This window comes from Bombina bombina, chromosome 5 (assembly GCF_027579735.1).
Source record: "Bombina bombina isolate aBomBom1 chromosome 5, aBomBom1.pri, whole genome shotgun sequence".
Lineage (NCBI taxonomy): Eukaryota > Metazoa > Chordata > Amphibia > Anura > Bombinatoridae > Bombina > Bombina bombina.
In genome coordinates, this window is record NC_069503.1 from 579809374 (window position 1) to 579829188 (window position 19815).

Below are 19815 nucleotides of genomic sequence, written 5' to 3' on the forward strand. Positions count from 1 at the left end.
GTTGGTGAAACGTGTGTACGTTTGTGGGGCAAGTGGTATTATGGTATAAAAACAAACTATACAGGAAACAGAATAACCATGTCTGAGTCTGTTTAAAACTATTTACTCCCCTCTTTCTGGGACTGCTGCCTTCCTTTCCCCCGACTGCATGACACAATCCTCCTACACAGCAGCGTAAATCCCAATGGGGTTTGTACTGTGGTCAGGAGTGAAGGAAACCACCAAAGTTCAATGAATCTAATTCTAGAAAGAAGAACTGCAATAGTGCAGAATGCTTTCAAACTGAAAGGTGCTAATTGGAAAATAAGCACAGGAAAAACGCTTTAATTTCACAAAGGGCTGAAAACTGGATACAGTATAAATAGATAAAATCCGCTGACCTTGTTTATGAATTGTTAATTTCCTCTTTAGGAAAGCAACTTGGTTCGCTGAAATGCATTGAGCTTATGTGAGCGGATATTATGGGGTTTTTTTGTTTTGTTTTTAAAGAAGTAAAAAATTCTTTATCCAGTTTTTGTGGAATTAAACCATTGAAAATAAATATTTTTTCTCCTTCAGAGCATTTTCCATGTTTTGCCTTTCAGTTTGAAAGTGATCTGCACTATTTCAGTTCTAGAATTGCATCTCTTGAAGTTTGGTAGTTTAAATCATGTTTGACTACTGTACAAACCCCATCTGGATCTGTGCAACTATGAAGGATAAAAGTCTAAGAATAATGCAAGCACAGCCTTCCTTTGTTAGTATATGTGTTCAGGCTAATGTTAATAGTTACTAGCAGTGCTTCGTTTGTAAAATAAAAGGTGCCGGTACTCATTGATTGATATATTCTGCTCATTAACTTTGAGAAAAGCAAAAGGACAACATTATTTACAATGTCTGATGTATTTTGCAGCCCCTCTTGTGAAAACTAAAGCCCTGGTTACTAGCATGGCTAAGGACTCTTTTGCTTTATGAATACATTGTATAGATATTTTTCTATTTTGTTTGCAGAATTAAAAAGGGCTTACGAAGCAAAGATGAGAGAAAGAGAGGCCAGGTAATTTTGAGAGGGGATTCATTTATATTGTACGTTTATGTATTTTGCAAATAAAGATACTGTATTACCATATTTATTAGTTTTAAATTAAAGGAGCAGGAAACCCAAATAATGTCTTTCATGATTTTGATAGAACATACAATTTTAAACAACTTTCAAATTTATTTCTCCAACATTGGTGTGTCCGGTCCACGGCGTCATCCTTACTTGTGGGATATCTCTTCCCCAACAGGAAATGGCAAAGAGTCCCAGCAAAGCTGGCCATATAGTCCCTCCTAGGCTCCGCCCACCCCAGTCTGTCTCTTTGCCGTTGCACAGGCAACATCTCCACGGAGATGGTTAAGAGTTTTTTGGTGTTTAAATGGAAAAGATATATCTGTTGGTGTGAATCCAAAGGATTCCCATGGAATAAGATAAAAATTCCTAAGATAATCTCCTTTCTACAAGAAGGTTTGGAGAAAGGATTATCTGCAAGTTCTCTAAAGGGACAGATCTCTGCTTTATCTTTCTTACTACACAAAAGACTGGCAGCTGTGCCAGATGTTCAAGCATTTGTTCAGGCTCTGGTTAGGATCAAGCCTGTTTACAGACCTTTGACTCCTCCCTGGAGTCTAAATCTAGTTCTTTCAGTTCTTCAAGGGGTTCCGTTTGAACCTTTACATTCCATAGATATTAAGTTACTATCTTGGAAAGTTTTGTTTTTTGCGTACTAAGCCTGGTTTTCTTCCTAAGGTTGTTTCTAACAAAAATATTAACCAGGAGATAGTTGTACCTTCTTTATGTCCGAATCCAGTTTCAAAGAAGGAACGTTTGTTACATAATTTGGACGTAGTCCGTGCTCTAAAATTCTATTTAGAGGCTACAAAAGATTTCAGACAAACATCTTCCTTGTTTGTTGTTTATTCTGGTAAAAGGAGAGGTCAAAAAGCGACTTCTACCTCTCTTTCCTTTTGGCTTAAAAGCATCATCCGATTGGCTTATGAGACTGCCGGACGGCAGCCTCCTGAAAGAATCACAGCTCACTCCACTAGGGCTGTGGCTTCCACCTGGGCCTTCAAGAACGAGGCTTCTGTTGACCAGATATGTAAGGCAGCGACTTGGTCTTCACTGCACACTTTTGCCAAATTTTACAAATTTGATACTTTTGCTTCTTCGGAGGCTATTTTTGGGAGAAAGGTTTTGCAAGCTGTGGTGCCTTCCGTTTAGGTAACCTGATTTGCTCCCTCCCTTCATCAGTGTCCTAAAGCTTTGGTATTGGTTCCCACAAGTAAGGATGACGCCGTGGACCGGACACACCAATGTTGGAGAAAACAGAATTTATGCTTACCTGATAAATTACTTTCTCCAACGGTGTGTCCGGTCCACGGCCCGCCCTGCTTTTTTAATCAGGTCTGATGAATTATTTTCTCTAACTACAGTCACCACGGTACCATATGGTTTCTCCTATATATATTTCCTCCTGTCCGCCGGTCGAATGACTGGGGTGGGCGGAGCCTAGGAGGGACTATATGGCCAGCTTTGCTGGGACTCTTTGCCATTTCCTGTTGGGGAAGAGATATCCCACAAGTAAGGATGACGCCGTGGACCGGGCACACCGTTGGAGAAAGTAATTTATCAGGTAAGCATAAATTCTGTTTTCCATTATCAAATTTGCTTCATTCTCTTGTTATTCTTTGCTGAAGGAAGAACATAGCGCTACTTGCAGCTAGCTGAACACATCTAATCAGCCAATCGCAAAAGACAAATGTGTGCAGGCACCAATTAGCAGCAGCTCCCACTAGTGTATGATATGTGCGTGTTCTTTTTCAACAAGGGATACCAAGAGGAGAAAGCACATTTGAAAATAGAAGTGAATTTAAAAGTGTCTTAAAGTGACACTCAAGTCAAAATTAAACTTCATGATTCAGATACAGCATGTAATTTTAAACAACTTTCCAATTTACTTCCATTAACAAAACGTGCATGGTCTTTTAATATTTACACTTTCTCTTGTAAGGTGTATCCAGTCCACGGATCATCCATTACTTGTGGGATATTCTCCTTCCCAACAGGAAGCTGCAAGAGGATCACCCACAGCAGAGCTGTCTATATAGCTCCTCCCCTAACTGCCACCTCCAGTCATTCTCTTGCAGCTCTCGACAAGCATGGGAGCAGTTAGAGAGATGTGGTGTATTTTAGTTGTTTTTCTTCAATTCAAGAGGTGAACGAAGAGAAGAGTTCTCTATCCCCTCTCACAAGAGTTTCCTTTCTGGGAACTCTGATAGATTCTGTAGAAATGAGGATTTACCTGACAGAGACCAGGTTATCAAAACTTCGAAATTCTTGCCGTGTTCTTTATTCTACTTCTCGCCCTTCGGTGGCTCAGTGTATGGAAGTAATCGGCTTAATGGTAGCGGCAATGGACATAGTGCCGTTTGCCTGCCTACATCTCAGACCACTGCAACTTTGCATGCTCAGTCAGTGGAATGGGGATTACACAGATTTGTCCCCTCTACTAAATCTGGATCAAGAGACCAGGGATTCTCTTCTCTGGTGGCTATCTCGGGTCCATCTGTCCAAGGGTATGACCTTCCGCAGGCCAGATTGGACAATAGTAACGACAGATGCCAGCCTTCTGGGCTGGGGTGCAGTCTGGAACTCCCTGAAGGCTCAGGGCACGTGGACTCAGGAGGAGGCACTCCTTCCGATAAACATTCTGGAACTAAGAGCGATATTCAATGCTCTTCAGGCTTGGCCTCAGCTTGCTGCGGTCAGGTTCATCAGATTTCAGTCGGACAATATCACGACTGTAGCCTACATCAACCATCAAGGGGGAACAAGGAGTTCCCTAGCAATGTTGGAGGTTTCAAAAATAATTTTATGGTCAGAGGTTCACTCTTGCCATCTATCAGCTATCCATATCCCAGGAGTAGAGAACTGGGAGGCGGATTTTCTAAGTCGGCAGACTTTTCATCCGTGGGAGTGGGAACTCCATCCGGAGGTATTTGCACAGTTGATTCAACTTTGGGGCAAACCAGAACTGGATCTCATGGCGTCTCGCCAGAACGCCAAACTTCCTTGTTACGGATCCAGGTCCAGGGATCCCAAGGCAACGCTGATAGATGCTCTAGCAGCGCTTTGGTCCTTCAACCTGGCTTATGTGTTTCCACCGTTTCCTCTGCTCCCTCGTCTGATTGCCAAAATCAAGCAGGAGAGAGCATCAGTGATTTTGATTGCACCTGCGTGGCCACGCAGGACTTGGTATGCAGATCTGGTGGACATGTCATCCCTTCCACCATGGACTCGGCCGCTGAGGCAGAACCTTCTACTTCAGGGTCCTTTCAACCATCCAAATCTAATTTCTCTGAGACTGACTGCCTGGAGATTGAACGCATGATTTTATAAAAGCGTGGCTTCTCCGAGTCAGTCATTGATACCTTAATTCAGGCACGAAAGCCTGTCACCAGGAAAATCTATCATAAGATATGGCGTAAATATCTTTATTGGTGTGAATCCAAAGGTTACTCATGGAGTAAAGTCAGGATTCCCAGGATATTATCTTTTCTCCAAGAAGGATTGGAAAAGGGATTGTCAGCTAGTTCCTTAAAGGGACAGATTTCTGCTCTGTCTATTCTTTTGCACGTGTCTGGCGGATGTTCCAGACGTTCAGGCGTTTTGTCAGGCTTTAGTTAGAATCAAGCCTGTGTTTAAACCAGTTGCTCCGCCATGGAGTTTAAATTTAGTTCTTAAAGTTCTTCAAGGGGTTCCGTTTGAACCTCTGCATTCCATAGATATCAAGCTTTTATCTTGGAAAGTTCTTTTTCTGGTAGCTATTTCCTCGGCTCGTAGAGTTTCCGAGTTATCTGCCTTACAGTGTGATTCCCCTTATCTGATCTTCCATGCAGATAAGGTAGTTTTGCGTACCAAACCTGGGTTTTTACCTAAAGTGGTATCTAATAAGAATATCAATCAGGAGATTGTTGTTCCGTCATTGTGTCCTAATCCTTCAAAGAAGGAACGTCTATTACACAATCTTGACGTGGTTCGTGCTTTAAAATTTTATTTACAAGCTTCTAAAGATTTTCGTCAAACATCTGCTTTGTTTGTTGTCTACTCTGGACAGAGGAGAGGCCAAAAGGCTTCGGCAACTTCTCTTTCGTTTTGGCTAAGAAGTATAATACGCTTAGCTTATGAGACTGCTGGCCAGCAGCCTCCTGAAAGGATTACAGCTCTTTCTACTAGAGCTGTGGCTTCCACATGGGCTTTTAAAACTGTTGAACAGATTTGCAAGGCGGCGACTTGGTCTTCGCTGCATACTTTTTCAAAGTTTTATAAATTTTATACTTTTGCTTCTTCAGAGGCTATTTTTGGGAGAAAGGTTTTACAGGCAGTGGTACCTTCCGTTTAAGTTCCTGCCTTGTCCCTCCCTTCATCCGTGTACTTTAGCTTTGGTATTGGTATCCCACAAGTAATGGATGATCCGTGGACTGGATACACCTTACAAGAGAAAACATAATTTATGCTTACCTGATAAATTTCTTTCTCTTGTGGTGTATCCAGTCCACGGCCCGCCCTGTCATCTTAAGGCAGGTATATTTTATTTTTAAACTACAGTCACCACTGCACTCTATGGTTTCTCCTTTCTCTTGCTTGTCTTCGGTCGAATGACTGGAGGTGGCAGTTAGGGGAGGAGCTATATAGACAGCTCTGCTGTGGGTGATCCTCTTGCAGCTTCCTGTTGGGAAGGAGAATTCCACAAGTAATGGATGATCCGTGGACTGGATACACCACAAGAGAAATAAATTTATCAAGTAAGCATAAATTATGTTTTTTGAGTCACCAGCTCCTACTGAGCATGTGCAAGAATTCACAGCATATACGTATATGCATTTGTGATTGGCTGATGGCTGTCACATGATGCAGGGGGGGGGGGTGGAAATAGACATAACTTTGCAATTTATTTTTTAAAAATATACTACTCATTTGAAGTTCAGACCAGTTGCATTGTCTTCTTATCATGCATTTGTTGATTATGCAAATCTACTGTATTGACTGGTCCTTTAAAATGACATGCTCTATCTGAATCGTGCAAGTTTAATTTTGACTTTCCTATCCCTTTAATAGTATGTAGTAAACATAGCACACATTTTTAAAAATGGTTCAATTACTAACGGTCTCTTTTTTTCCTATGTTTACAGAGGGTTTTCTCATAGTAGTACAGAATTCATGGTAAGTGGCATATGACTGTGTTGAATAAAGCTGTTCAAAATTTTTTATTTTATTTTCACGTGCTTTTGCTGTAAAATACTTCTGAAAAGAATGTTTGCTGTAGTTTCTTCCAAAAGAGGCTCAGGTGCCTTCATCATACTTAAAGGGATACTAAACCCAAATTTTTCCTTTTTTATGATTAAGATAGAAAATGCAATTTTAAGCAACTTTCTAATTTACTCCTATTATCATTTTCTTTTGATTCCCTTGCTATCTTTATTTAAAAAGCAGGAATGCAAAGCTAAGGAGCCAGCCCATTTTAGATTCAGCACCCTGGATAGCTATTGCTTATTGGTGGCTAAATTTAGCCACCAATAAAAAAGCATAACCCAGGTTCTGAACCAAAAATAGGCTGGCTCCTAAGCTTTACATTCCTGCTTTTAAAATAAAGATGGCAAGTGAACGAAGAAAAATTGACAATAGGAGTAAATTAGAAAGTTGCTTAAAATTGCATGCTCTATCTGAATCGTGAAAGGAAAAATGTGGGTTTAGTATCCATTTAAGCATGTGCAAATATATCTGAACAAACATTCTACACAGTGATTTGTTAGTTCAGAGCACAATTCACAAATGTTCATAAATGATCACTTCAATAGAGACCTGCAATATGTGTATTGTTTTTCACCTGCTCAGTTTTAAAAGAAAATATTATGTTTTGTTTCAAGGCCTTTAGACAAAAGCTTATTTTGGAGTTGAGCTTGAAATAGGGACTTTCACAATATGTGCTATGTTTATTTAAATTGTCAAACACTTTTATTTTTAAGTTGTGATTTGTGTAACAGAGCTGCTACTGGTCTAATAAAAAGTAGTGTATCTAAAGCTGGAACTGGAATGAAAACTGTATGTGTTTGGGGTGGGGAAGCTCATTCATGGCGTGTGACTTAGATGTGTTCCACGATCTGTTACTAATACTAACGGGCCAGGATTTAATTCTGGCTGCATATTACCTGGACCTGACCAATTCACCTGTGCTCTAGCAATTCCATTGTGTGTGTTTCCTCTGGATTTGCACGCTGCCCCATGGTTAATGATGACACTTTTTTTTTGCAAGTATTTCTGCAAGAGAATTCTGCTTATACAAAATGTACTAATTAATTTATTACTCTCTGTGTCGCACTTTGTGTAGGATTTTTGTGACCGGCAACCTATTGAATTCTTGTACAATGAAGAACTATATGAATACCTGGTAAATCTTAAACTTTTTAGTTTGTATATAGATTAGTGAATAAACCCCATGCACTACTTTTTTATTGTATTTCTTTTAATCATTAAGCTTTTTCTATAACAACTTATTGTACGTTTTCAGATTGGTCCAATTTCCATGTTCTTAGATTTCACATTCCTGAAATTTAGTTCCTTACAATCTGATGCATAGAATATAGCACTGGTATTCAAACCTGCCCCCTAGGCCTCCCTAACAGGACAGATTTTCAGGGTTACCTTAGGTGAGAGCAGGTAAAATAACCATTACTAAAAAATTGATAATTTCACCTGTGCTCTAGTTGAGATATCGTCAAAATATGGCCTGTTAGGGAGGTCTGAGGACAGGTTTGAAAACCAGTGGTATATATTTAGGTCATATAACCACAATCTCCGGTAACGTTATTGGTTATTATTGAAGCACACATTTATACAGTTTAGAATGAAATGTAACCTATTTAATTTCTTTGCTACTACATTTTGGAAGTAATATTTGCTAATTCAATATTTTAAAATGTATTTACAGTCTTACTCGGTCTGCTTTAAGAGAATGATCTTTTTGACATAGTTAATTTGCTTTTGGCAATAGTTAATTTGTTTGAGTAGTTAGGTGTATATAAGAGCTAAAAAGCAATCTTACATATAAAACCTTAAAAGGACTTTTATTTTTATTTTAAAAAAAGATAGATAATCCCTTTATTACCCATTCCACAGTTTTGCATAACCAACACTGTTATATTAATATACTTTTTACCTTGTATCTAAGCCTGAGCACAATGTTATCTTTGGCACACATGAACTAGTGCTGTCTAGCTGTAAAATGTCAAAATGCACTGAGATAAGAGGCGGCCTTTAAAGGGATACTAACCCCAAGTTTTTTCTTTCATGATTCAGATAAAGCATGCAATTTTAAGCAACTTTCTAATTTACTCCTATTAATTTTTCTTTGTTCTTTTGCTATCTTTATTTGAAAAAGCTGAAATCTAAGCTAAAGAGCCGGCCCATTTTTGGTTCAGCACCCTGGATAGCGCATGCTGATTAGTGGCTACATTTAGCCATCAATTAGCAAGCGAAATCCATGTGCAGAACAAAAAATGGTCCGTCTCCTAAGCTTACATACTTGCTTTTCAAATAAAGATAACAAGAGAACAAATAAAATTTGATAATAGGAGTAAATTAGAAAGTTGTTTAAAATTGCATGCTCTTTCTGAATCTTGAAAAAAAAATGGGTCTAGTATCCCTTTAACCCTACACTGTACGTCGCTGCAGTCCTGGGCTTCTCTCTGCCGCAAACTTGCTAACAATAGCGAAATTACGCTATTTCTGCATGCCCCACGAGTGCATGAAAATAGAGTTGCAGAGTTACCGATACAGAGAGGGCCACTCTGTGTGGCTCTCTCTGCATCGGACAGCGGTGGTGCCATTCGGTGGGTGGGTAAGGAGGAGGATGGGCGGCCCATCGCTGGAGAAGGGCGGGAGCGGGTTTGGACCTCTACGCCACGCTACAGGCGATTTTTAAAAATAAAAAAAGCTGGCAGTGAGAAGGGGCAATATATTTTGTTCCTTTTTAATTGAAACTGTTTTGGCTGACTGAGAACCTTTTAAATGTAAGACTGCTCTTAAATGTGTTTTTCCTTAAAACAGATGCATTTTGTAACATGTTTGGAATCTGTTATAACCCCATTTTATTTTATTTTTTTAAATCCAAAGACTTCATTATTATAACGAAAACACTATATAATAAAATACTTGGTGTCACTATTTTTTTTCTTTCTTTTACAAGATATGATGAGTCCACTGATTTCATCCTTATGGGATATCGCCTCCTGGTCAGCAGGAGGAGGCAAAGAGCACCACAGCAGAGCTGTATATATAGCTCCTCCCTTCCCTCCCACTCCAGTCCTTCTCTTTGCCTGTGTTAGTGATAGGAAGAGGTAAAGTGAGGTGTTAGTTTAGATTCTTCAATCAAGTGTTAATTATTTTTAAATGGTACCTGTGTGTACTATTTTTTCTTAGGGCTTGAGCTACAGGCTTTAAGCAATGGACTGGGGAGACTTTCATTCTAAATTCAAGCTTCCATATTGTGGTCTTAGCAGATATTATCTAAGGCCCTGTTTTGTCCACACAGAGCTGCTGGAGGTGAGGAAAAGAACATCTTCATTGTGTGGGACAGACTCATACTGCGTTCAGTATTAAGGTATATACAGTCATTTACTTCTGGGGAGACTGTAGTATCTCAGAAAGGACTGGTACTGATTCCCTATATCGGGAAGGGGTGATCAATTTGCACAGGGTATGGGTGTGTGCATGGGTATCCCCTATTTATTAGGTAAAGTTTGGCTGATGCTTTCAGGACCCTAATAAATTGTTGGTTTTTGTGGGGGCACATTTGGCATTATATTTGCATGGTTTGGACAGGTCGGTGATTCCGACATTTTTTTCCCATGCGGTTATCATGAAGAACGTTATTCAAGATAATTCCGCCCACGATGGGCGGTGCTTAGTGTTTCGCGCACTTGCTATCCGGATCCTGGCTATTGAGAGAGGTTCTCAGAGCTCCGGTGTGGCCTAAGACTGCTCGTGTTAGTATCTGCTCAAGTGATCTTGGGAGCGCCACTCTCTAAGGTTATCAGGACTCGTGGGGGCAGGTAGGCGCCACAGCGGAGCTGTGGCGTGGAGTTGGTGCTTAATTTCACGTATTTTGTCTGTACAGCATACCGATCAATTTAAAAGAAGTTTTGTGGTTGCCGTGTTATTACATATTATTGCGGTGCAGTAAAAAAGTATACGTTTTTATTTTTTAAAGGCACAGGACATCGTTTTTTTCAACAAAATTACTACAAGTGTTTGTTTATAATCACATTAAAACGACCAATATTGCTTTTGCTGGTTTATCATGGCTGATCTGCAGGAAAGTACATGTCCTGTGTGTTTAGATGCCAATGTGGAACCCCCTATTCCTTTTTGTCCCTCATGTACTGAGAGGGCTTTAAAGTTTAAAGAACAAATTTTCTTTGATGCCAGTACATCTAAGGATGTTTCTCAGCCTGATGACTCAGGGTATGCCGCATCTTTCTCCCCAAGCGTCACAACCTTTAACGCCCGCTCAAGCGTCCTCTTCATTCACTCTGCAGGATACGGCTGCAGTTATGTCATCCACTCTTACAGAAGTTTTATCTAAGTTGCCAGTGTTACAAGGCAAACGCAGCAGGACAGAGGCCCATGTGGTCCCTGCAACTTCTGATGCTTTAATGGCTATCTCCGATATACCTTCCCAAGGCTCTGATTTGGGGGGTAGAGAGGCCCTGTCTGAGGGGGAACTGTCTGATTCAGGAAGTGCATTGCCCCCAACAGATTTGGACATCATGTCCTTCAGATTTAAACTTGAACGCCTCCGTCTTTTGCTGCGAGAGGTTTTGGTGACTGGACGACTGTGACTCTAGAATGGTCCTACCAGAGAAATTGAGTAAGATGGACAAATACTTAGAGGTCCCTTCTTATTCAGATGTTTTTCCGGTTCCTAAGAGAATTTCGGAAATTATTGCAAGGGAATGGGAAAGACTGGGTATCCCGTTCTCCCCTTCTCCTATTTTTAAGAAAATGTATCCGATAGCTGACACTGTTCGGGACTCTTGGCAGATGGTCCCTAAGGTGGAGGGAGCTATTTCTACCCTGGCGAAGCGTACGACTATTCCTATTGAGGACAGTTGTACTTTCAAAGACCCCACGGATAAGAAGTTGGAGGGTCTTCTCAAAAAAACTCTATATTCATCAATGGTTTTTATTGCAATCGGCGGCCTGCATTGTAACAATCACGACTGCGGCTGCTTTTTGGTTTGACGCTATAGAAGAGTCTTTTAGAATTGAGACTTCTTTAGAGGAAATACAGGACAGAATTAAGGCCCTTAAGCTGGCTAATTCTTTTATTACGAATGCTTCCTTTCAGATCATCAGATTAGCGGCTAAGAGTTTGGGATTCTCCATCTTAGCAAGAAGAGCTTTATGGTTGAAATCTTGGTCTGCGGATGTGTCCTCTAAATCCAAGCTTTTGGCTATTCCTTTCAAGGGAAAGACCCTGTTCGGGCCTGATTTGAAAGAGATAATTTCTGATATTACAGGAGGTAAGGGTCATCTCCTCCCTCAAGACAAATCAACTAAGCAAAAGGGACGACAGAGTAATTTTCGTTCCTTTCGTAATTTCAAAGGAGGCCCCCCTTCCTCTTCCGCTAAACAGGAAGGGAATTATCCTCAAGCCAAGCTCACCTGGAGACCCTACCAGGCTTGGAACAAGGGTAAACAACCCAAGAAGCCCACTGCTGCTCCAAAAACAACATGAAGGGGCGCCCCCTATCCGTGACGGGATCTAGTAGGGGGCAGACTTTCTCTCTTTGTCCAGGCTTGGATAAGAGACGTTCAGGATCCCTGGACACTAGAAATCGTGTCTCAAGGGTATCAGTTGGAGTTCAAAAACTCTGTCCCAAGGGGAAGGTTTCTTCTTTCACGATTGTCGGTAGACCAGATAAAAGGAGAGGCGTTCTTACGTTGTGTAAAAGACCTCTCTACTATGGGAGTAATTTGTCCCGTTCCAATACAGGAACAGGGGCAGGGGTTTTACTCAAATATTTTTGTGGTTCCCAAAAAGGAGGGGACATTCCGACCCATTTTAGATCTCAAGAGTCTAAACAAGGTTCTCAGAGTCCCATCCTTCAAGATGGAGACTATTATGATAATTCTTCCATTGATCCAGGAGGGTCAATATATGACTACCGTGGACTTAAAGGATGCATATCTTCACATTCCTATCCACAGAGATCATCACCAGTTCCTGAGGTTTGCCTTTCTGGACAAACATTTTCAATTCGTGGCCCTTCCTTTCGGACTGGCAACGGCACCCAGGATCTTCAAGAAGGTTCTAGGGTCTCTGCTGGCAGTTCTCAGGCCGCGGGGCATTGCAGTGGTGCCTTATCTGGACGATATTCTGATCCAGGCGTCTTATCAGCTGACAAAGTCTCTTACCGACATTGTTCTATCCTTTCTAAGGACTCGCTGGTGGAAGGTAAATCTAGAAAAGAGTTCACTAATTCCACGGACAACAGTACCTTTCTTGGGAACTCTAATAGACTCTATATCCATGAAAATTTCCTTGACGAAAGTCAGAAAATTAAAGATTCTTAATACATGCCGATCCCTTCAGTCCAATTTTCGGCCATCAGTTGCTCAGTGCATGGAGGTAATTGGATTGATGGTGGCGGCAATGGACATCATTCCGTTTGGAATGGAGATTATGCAAATTTGTCTCCTCAAATAGATCTGGATCTGGAGACGAGAGACTCTCTTCTTTGGTGGTTGTTGCCGGATCATCTGTCCCAAGGGACATGCTTCCGCAGACCCTCATGGGAGATAGTGACTACAGACGCCAGTCTACTAGGATGGGGTGCAGTCTGGAATTCCCTGAAGGCTCAGGGTGTGTGGACTCGGTCGGAGTCTCTACTTCCCATCAATATTCTTGAACTGAGAGCAATATTCAATGCGCTTAAGGCTTGGCCTCAGTTGGCTTCGACCAAATTCATCAGATTCCAGTCGGGCAACATCACGACTGTAGCTTACATCAATCATCAGGGAGGAACAAGGAGTTCCTTAGTGATGACAGAAGTAACCAGGATAATTCAGTGGACGGAGACTCACTCTTGTTATCTGTCAGCAATCCACATCCCAGGAGTGGACAATTGGGAGGCAGATTTTTTGAGCAGACAGACGTTTCATCCGGGGGAATGGGTACTCCATCCGGAAGTATTTGCCAGCCTGATTCTCAGATGGGGCAGGCCGGACCTGGGTATCATGGCGTCTCGTCAGAATACCAAGCTCCCGAGATACGGATCCAGATCCAGGGATCCTCAGGCTGAACTGATAGATGCCTTGGTCGTTTAACCTAGCTTATGTGTTCCCTCCATTTGCTCTCCTCCCACAGGTGATTGCTCGAGTCAAACAGGAGAGGGCTTCAGTGATTCTCATCGCTCCTGCGTGGCCTTGCAGGACTTGGTATGCCGATCTGGTGGACATGTCATCTCTGCCACCGTGGAAGCTTCCATTGAGGCAGGATCTTCTCATTCAGGGGCCCTTCCATCATCAGAATCTACTTTCTCTGCAGCTGACTGCTTGGAGATTGAACGCTTGATTTTATCTAAGCGATGGTTCTCTGATTCGGTCATTGATACCTTGATTCAGGCTTGTAAGCCAGTTACTAGAAAGATTTACCATAAGATATGGCGTAAATATCTTTATTGGTGCGAATCCAAGGGCTGCTCATGGAGTAGGGTTAGGATTCCCAGGATTTTGTCTTTTCTCCAAGAAGGATTGGAGAGAGGGTTTTCAGCAAGTTCCTTAAAGGGACAGATTTCTGCTTTGTCTATTTTGCTTCACAAGCGTCTGGCAGATGTTCAATCCTTTTGTCAGGCTCTAACTAGAATCAGGCCTGTGTTTAGACCAATTGCTCCTCCTTAGAGTTTGAATTTAGTTTTTAATGTTCTTCAAGGGGTTCCGTTTGAACCTATGCATTCCATAGATATTAAGTTGTTATCTTGGAAAGTTTTATTTTTGGTTGCTATTTCTTCTGCTCGCAGAGTTTGAGCTTTCAGCTTTACAATGTGATTCTCCTTACCTTATTTTTCATTCCGATAAGGTAGTGTTACGTACCAAACCTGGTTTTCTTCCTAAGGTTGTTTCCAACAAAAATATCAATCAGGAAATTGTTGTTCCTTCATTGTGTCCTAATCTAAGACGGAGCGTTTATTACATAACTTGGACGTGGTCCGTGCCCTGAAGTTTTACTTGCAGGCGACTTAAGATTTTCGTCACTCATCTTCATTATTTTTTGTTTTTTTCCGGTAAACGTAGGGGCCAGAAAGCTACGGCTACCTCTCTTTCTTTTTGGCTGAAGAGTATCATCCGTTTTGCATATGAGACCGCAGCCTCCTGAAAGAATTACGGCTCATTCTACTAGGGCTGTGGCTTCCTCATGGGCTTTTAAAAAAAGATGCTTCTGTTGAAAAGATTTGCAAGGCTGCAACTTGGTCGCGTCTTCACACTTTTTCCAAATTTTCCAAATTTGATACTTTTGCCTCGTCAGAGGCTGTTTTTGGGAGAAAAGTTCTTCAAGCAGTGGTGCCTTCCGTTCAGGTTCCTGTCTTGTCCCTCCCTTTCATCCGTGTCCTATAGCTTTGGTATTGTATCCCATAAGTAAGGATGAAATCCGTGGACTCGTCATATCTTGTAAAAGAATAGGAAATTTATGCTTACCTGATAAATTTATTTCTTTTATGATATGACGAGACCACGGCCCACCCTGTCATTTTCCAAGACAGGTCTTTATTTTTGTTAAACTTCAGTCACCTCTGCACCTTGGCTTTTCCTTTCTCTTCCTAACTTCGATCGAATGACTGGAGTGGGAGGGAAGGGAGGAGCTATATATACAGCTCTGCTGTGGTGCTCTTTGCCTCCTCCTGCTGACCAGGAAGCGATATCCCATAAGCAAGGATGAAATCCGTGCACTCGTCATATCGTAAAAGAAATAAATTTTATCAGGTAAGCATACATTTCCTTTTTTTAAGACACGATGAGTCCACCGATCATCTTAATTACTAATGGGAGGCAAAGAGCACCACAGCAGAGCTGTTAAATAGCTCCTCCCTTCCCTCCAACTCCAGTCATTCTCTTTGCCTACGTTAGTGATAGGAAGAGGTAAAGTGAAGATTAGATTATTCAATCAAGAGTTTATTATTTTTAAAGTGCCCAGCAATGGGAACTGGTGGGACATAATTCTCACTGCGCCTCCCATACTGATGCTGCCCTGACTAAGAAAACCTGAAGCATTTTACTCAGGACTTTAGTTATCTTCTTTCCAGGTCCATGGGAGGCAGAGGATCTCTTAAACCTGGGAACTGCCTTACTGCCAGGCAGAACATGAGGTAAGTGCTAACCTTTTTTTCTGGGGGTAGAGATCTCAGAGAAAGTTTGGGCACTTTCTTAAATTTACATTTGAAAAAACCTCATTTAACTTGGATTCAGACTCCCCTAGTTTTAGCAGGGGATATTTAGGCAGTTAGGACGCAGGCACTGGCTTGTCTTTCTTTCCCCTGGCTAATAATAAAGGCTGCCTGGGTTAAAGAGACAGTATATCTGTTTACATTTATATTTGGGCTTGCATTGCTTTTTACATGGACCCCTAATACTCTGCTGGGCACAGATAAATAAACCGGACACTAAAGGACTGAGCAACTTAGTCACATATTGCTGGTCAGTCTGTCTGCTTGATTCCGGGGGTGACAATGGCAACCGCGAGATTACACGTTTGCCTTTTATTCATATAGGCTATCAGTGTAGGTTCAGTGTGTGCGGCGTTACCGCGATAACAGCGGTGTCGTGTCGCATCTTTTCACTTAAGACTTAAGTTTTAGCCTTTTACTCCCGGCGCCTTTACTCGGAACAATGGCGACCGGGAGGTAAATTGGATGACGCCCACGAGGGGCGGAGTTGTTAAACGGCGCCAAGGTCTTCTCTCCTCCCTTCTGTCAGTTGGATATGTGCTAGGAGTGGAGGATGGCGCCGTACAGAGCGACTCTTCCTCCTTGTCACTTCCGGTTATCGGAAGACGCAGAGGGAATTTTTGTCTGAATGATTGCGTTTCAGTCAGCACTACAATGAGTTCAGCTTTGGTGTAGGCAGGTTGTCTGACGCTTCAGTTTGGTCAAACTGAGGGTATAGTTGGAAAGTTCCTCATACATCTTCAATGTTTGACATAATAATATTAAACATGTGTTTCTTTTTAACATTTAAAGGGACAGTACCACTTGCTATATGTTGATTTTATTTGCAATTGGTTAATTTCTTTTTATTTCATTATTCTTGTGAGACAGGTTGATTAAACAAGTGTGCATTATTTTTCCTATCTCGCATGCAGTGCCCTGCGGTTCCTTGCTATTTCCATTTGGAATTGCGGCACAAGACATTGTTTCCTTAATGTCATGACAATGTCTATGGACAGCAATGTTGACATGCTAATTTTCACTCTGAAAAAGAAAAAAGCGCAAAGAGAGACTCAAGTGCAATAAGTAACACAAACGCTGCTGCTCTTAAAAATATGCACTTACAATGTTTTATTAATAATACAGCAGTTTAAAAACACAGCTTTCTCCTTTAGGGTAAAATATCCAAATACTCAGCTGCTCCGGTCTGTTTTCACAGCCTAGTTGTCTTTTTTTCTTTTTTTCCCAATATCCGTTCCCTTCCGCTGTTCACCGGAACTGTCAGTGTATGGGAAATCTTTGTTCCTGGGGCTATGGTAGCCCTGAATGTCCAAAAAACAAAAAGCGTTCTATTCCTAGAACTACGGCTCCTCTGAAGAGCCAAAGTACAATCCTATGATACCTCTACGCGTTTCTTCTGCTATCGTGCAGACTTTCTCAAGAGGATGAAGAGTCAAATGCTGGGTGTATGCGATATCCGTCACAATATAAACCCTCATAGCAGATCCTATTGGTTAAAATTTCCTCTATGTTCTACAGGTAAAAAGTATATGCTCTGGGTCCTAGAGACCAAATCCATAATGCTATGTTACTTTTCCTGATAACAAAGATATACGGTTTAATAACAACAAATCTAAAATTAATACATGCCGCAAACAACAATTAATTAGCACCAAATATAAATATCCTAAAACATAAGTATGTAGCAATAATATTAAAATCCCTTAACTAGGTAAAATTTTATAAGAGATATATGTAAAATTAATACTTAAAATTAATACAAACTGTTTTATGCACATATTAAGAAATTGAATCCCTGCAAGTTAATCAAAATTTATCTATACATGAAAAACATTCTGGGGATAACATTTAAACTGTATTGTATGTATTAAAAATATGATTATTACCTAACACTATATTATTAAGAAATTCATTTTATATTTAAAATGTAATAATTGGAGGTTATTTAAACTTTATTTAAAACTTTATTTAAAAATGAGGAGAAATGAAAAGGAAAAATAGAAAAAATTATACAAAAGGTGCTACTAAGGAACCCTAAATCTATTTAGAACAAATCACATAAAAGCTGCTATGTCGATATCTATATTCAATCCTTTTGGATGTAAGCTATTAAGTTTTTGTATCCAAAAAGTTTCTTGCTTCCTTAGGCTCATCAACCTATTACTACAACTGTTAGGTATCCAATCAATTGCTTGTATTCTAAGAGACCTAGGGTCTCCCCCATGGTGTTCTGCAAAATGTATTGGTACACTGTGATTATCGACTTTTTCTTTTATATTGTATAAATGTTCTGTCAGTCTACTTCTTATCTTCCTTTTAGTGCGCCCTACGTAGATTTTGTTACACCCACAGGTTAAGAGGTACACTACATAAGTGGTGTCACATGTACATCTACTCTTAATATTAAAAGACTTAATGCCATCGCTATCTTTAAATTGATTATCCTTATTGATATGTTTGCACATACTGCAGATTTTCTTCCCACACTTGTATGTGCCTGGTTTTAGACTCAGCCAATTGCTTTTTCTATTGATTTCTGTTGTTTCAAACTTCCTCAATTTACTGGGAGCTAGAAGGTTTTTCAAACTTCTCCCTTTCTTAAAGGTGAACACAGGTTCTTCTGTCAGAATAGGAGCCAAAACAGGGTCAGTCTTAAGAACACCCCAATGTTTTTTAATAACATTTTTAATAATTTTATGACCCTCATTATAGGTAGTAATAAACCTTAAAGTATCCTTATTGTCTTGAATTGATTTATTACTTTTAGGTTTTAGGATGGAATCTCTATCTGCTTCCTGCGCCCTATTGTATGCTAGTTCTATTGTATTTCTGTTATAGCCCTTTTCTCTGAATTTAGTCCTCATATTTTCAGCCTCTCTTTTAAACATCTCTATATCCGTACAGTTGCGTCTGAGTCTTAAGAACTGTCCATATGGCACATTATCTTTCCACCTTTTAAGGTGTGCACTTCCATTGTCTATGTAACTATTTCTATCTGTTGGTTTACTAAAATTACTCACCGCTGTTTTTAAGTTGTCCTCTACATATAACCAAAGGTCTAAAAATTCTATTCTTGTTCTTGAGTGTTTACCTGTAAAATTTAAATTAAAATCATTATTGTTCATATGTAGTAGAAAATGATTTATCAATGATTCGTCACCATCCCAGAGGATAATTACGTCATCTATATAACGATAATATTTTATAATATTATTTATAAAAGGATTATTGTTCCATACCTTCTCAATTTCAAATCTGTGCATATAAATATTAGCATACGATGGGGCAAATGTAGTCCCCATCGCTGTTCCTTTGACCTGTCTATAAAACACATTTTCAAAACTAAAATAATTGTGCTCTAAAATGAATCTCGTGCAATCAAGGATAAAATTCAATTGTTCTATTGAAAATTTCCAGTTCAACAGTTCCATTTCAAGGGCCTTCAATCCTTTCTCATGGGGGATTGAGGTGTAAAGCGCTGACACGTCTAAAGTTACCCAACAGTAACTTTCTTTCCAATCTAAGCCTTCAAATATATTGATGGTTTGTGTGGTGTCCTTGATATATGATTTAGTATTTTTAACAATTGGTTGTAAGTAAAAATCAATATATTTTGAGACTTTGTCACTCAGGGAATCAATCCCTGAGATTATAGGCCTCCCAGGTGGCTTTAGTATATCCTTATGCACCTTTGGCAGGTGATAGAAAATTGGGATCCTAGGTTCATTCTCCTGTAGGTATCTAAACTCATCGTTATCAAGGACTCCTTCTGTTTTTGCTAACACTAATATTTTATTTAGCTTATTCTGATATTGTTTAGTTGGATTCCCATTAATAATTTGATAAGTATCTGTGTCTTTTAGTAGATTGTAAGCTTCAGCTAAATAGTCTTCCCTCTTCTGTATGACAATCCCACCCCCCTTATCTGCTGCCCTAAAAATGATATCTTTATTATCCATCAATTTCTTAAGAGAATTTCTCTCCTGGGAGGTTAAATTATCATTGTACTTATTAACTAAATTCTTCCTTTTCTTGTGAAATAAATTAAATACTTCTTCCATAACCATTTTTGTAAAAACTGGAATTTGATCACCCTGTGTCCCAACTGGATAAAATGTGGAAGGTCTTTTCAGATTACTATGCTTAATCGTAGATTCTTCCTCGTATATAGAAATATTTAGCAATTCCTCTATTGTATTGATACTCTCATTAACATCCTGGCCATTCACACCCATATCTTCTAGGGATTTCAGAATGGACAAAGTTTCTATATCTTTCCCTTCTAAATGA

General features: G+C 40.1%; 1 protein-coding gene across 1 annotated transcript in view; it reads left to right on the forward strand.

Moving 5' to 3' along the window:
* The window catches only part of LOC128660609 (probable serine/threonine-protein kinase yakA), a 107901-nt gene that overhangs the window by 53594 nt on the left and 34492 nt on the right, over positions 1-19815 (forward strand). The window contains exons 10-12 of the mRNA XM_053714536.1: positions 991-1036; positions 6214-6244; positions 7410-7469. Of these exons, the coding sequence (XP_053570511.1) occupies positions 991-1036; positions 6214-6244; positions 7410-7469 (137 nt within the window). The remainder of the gene's footprint in view (positions 1-990; positions 1037-6213; positions 6245-7409; positions 7470-19815) is intronic.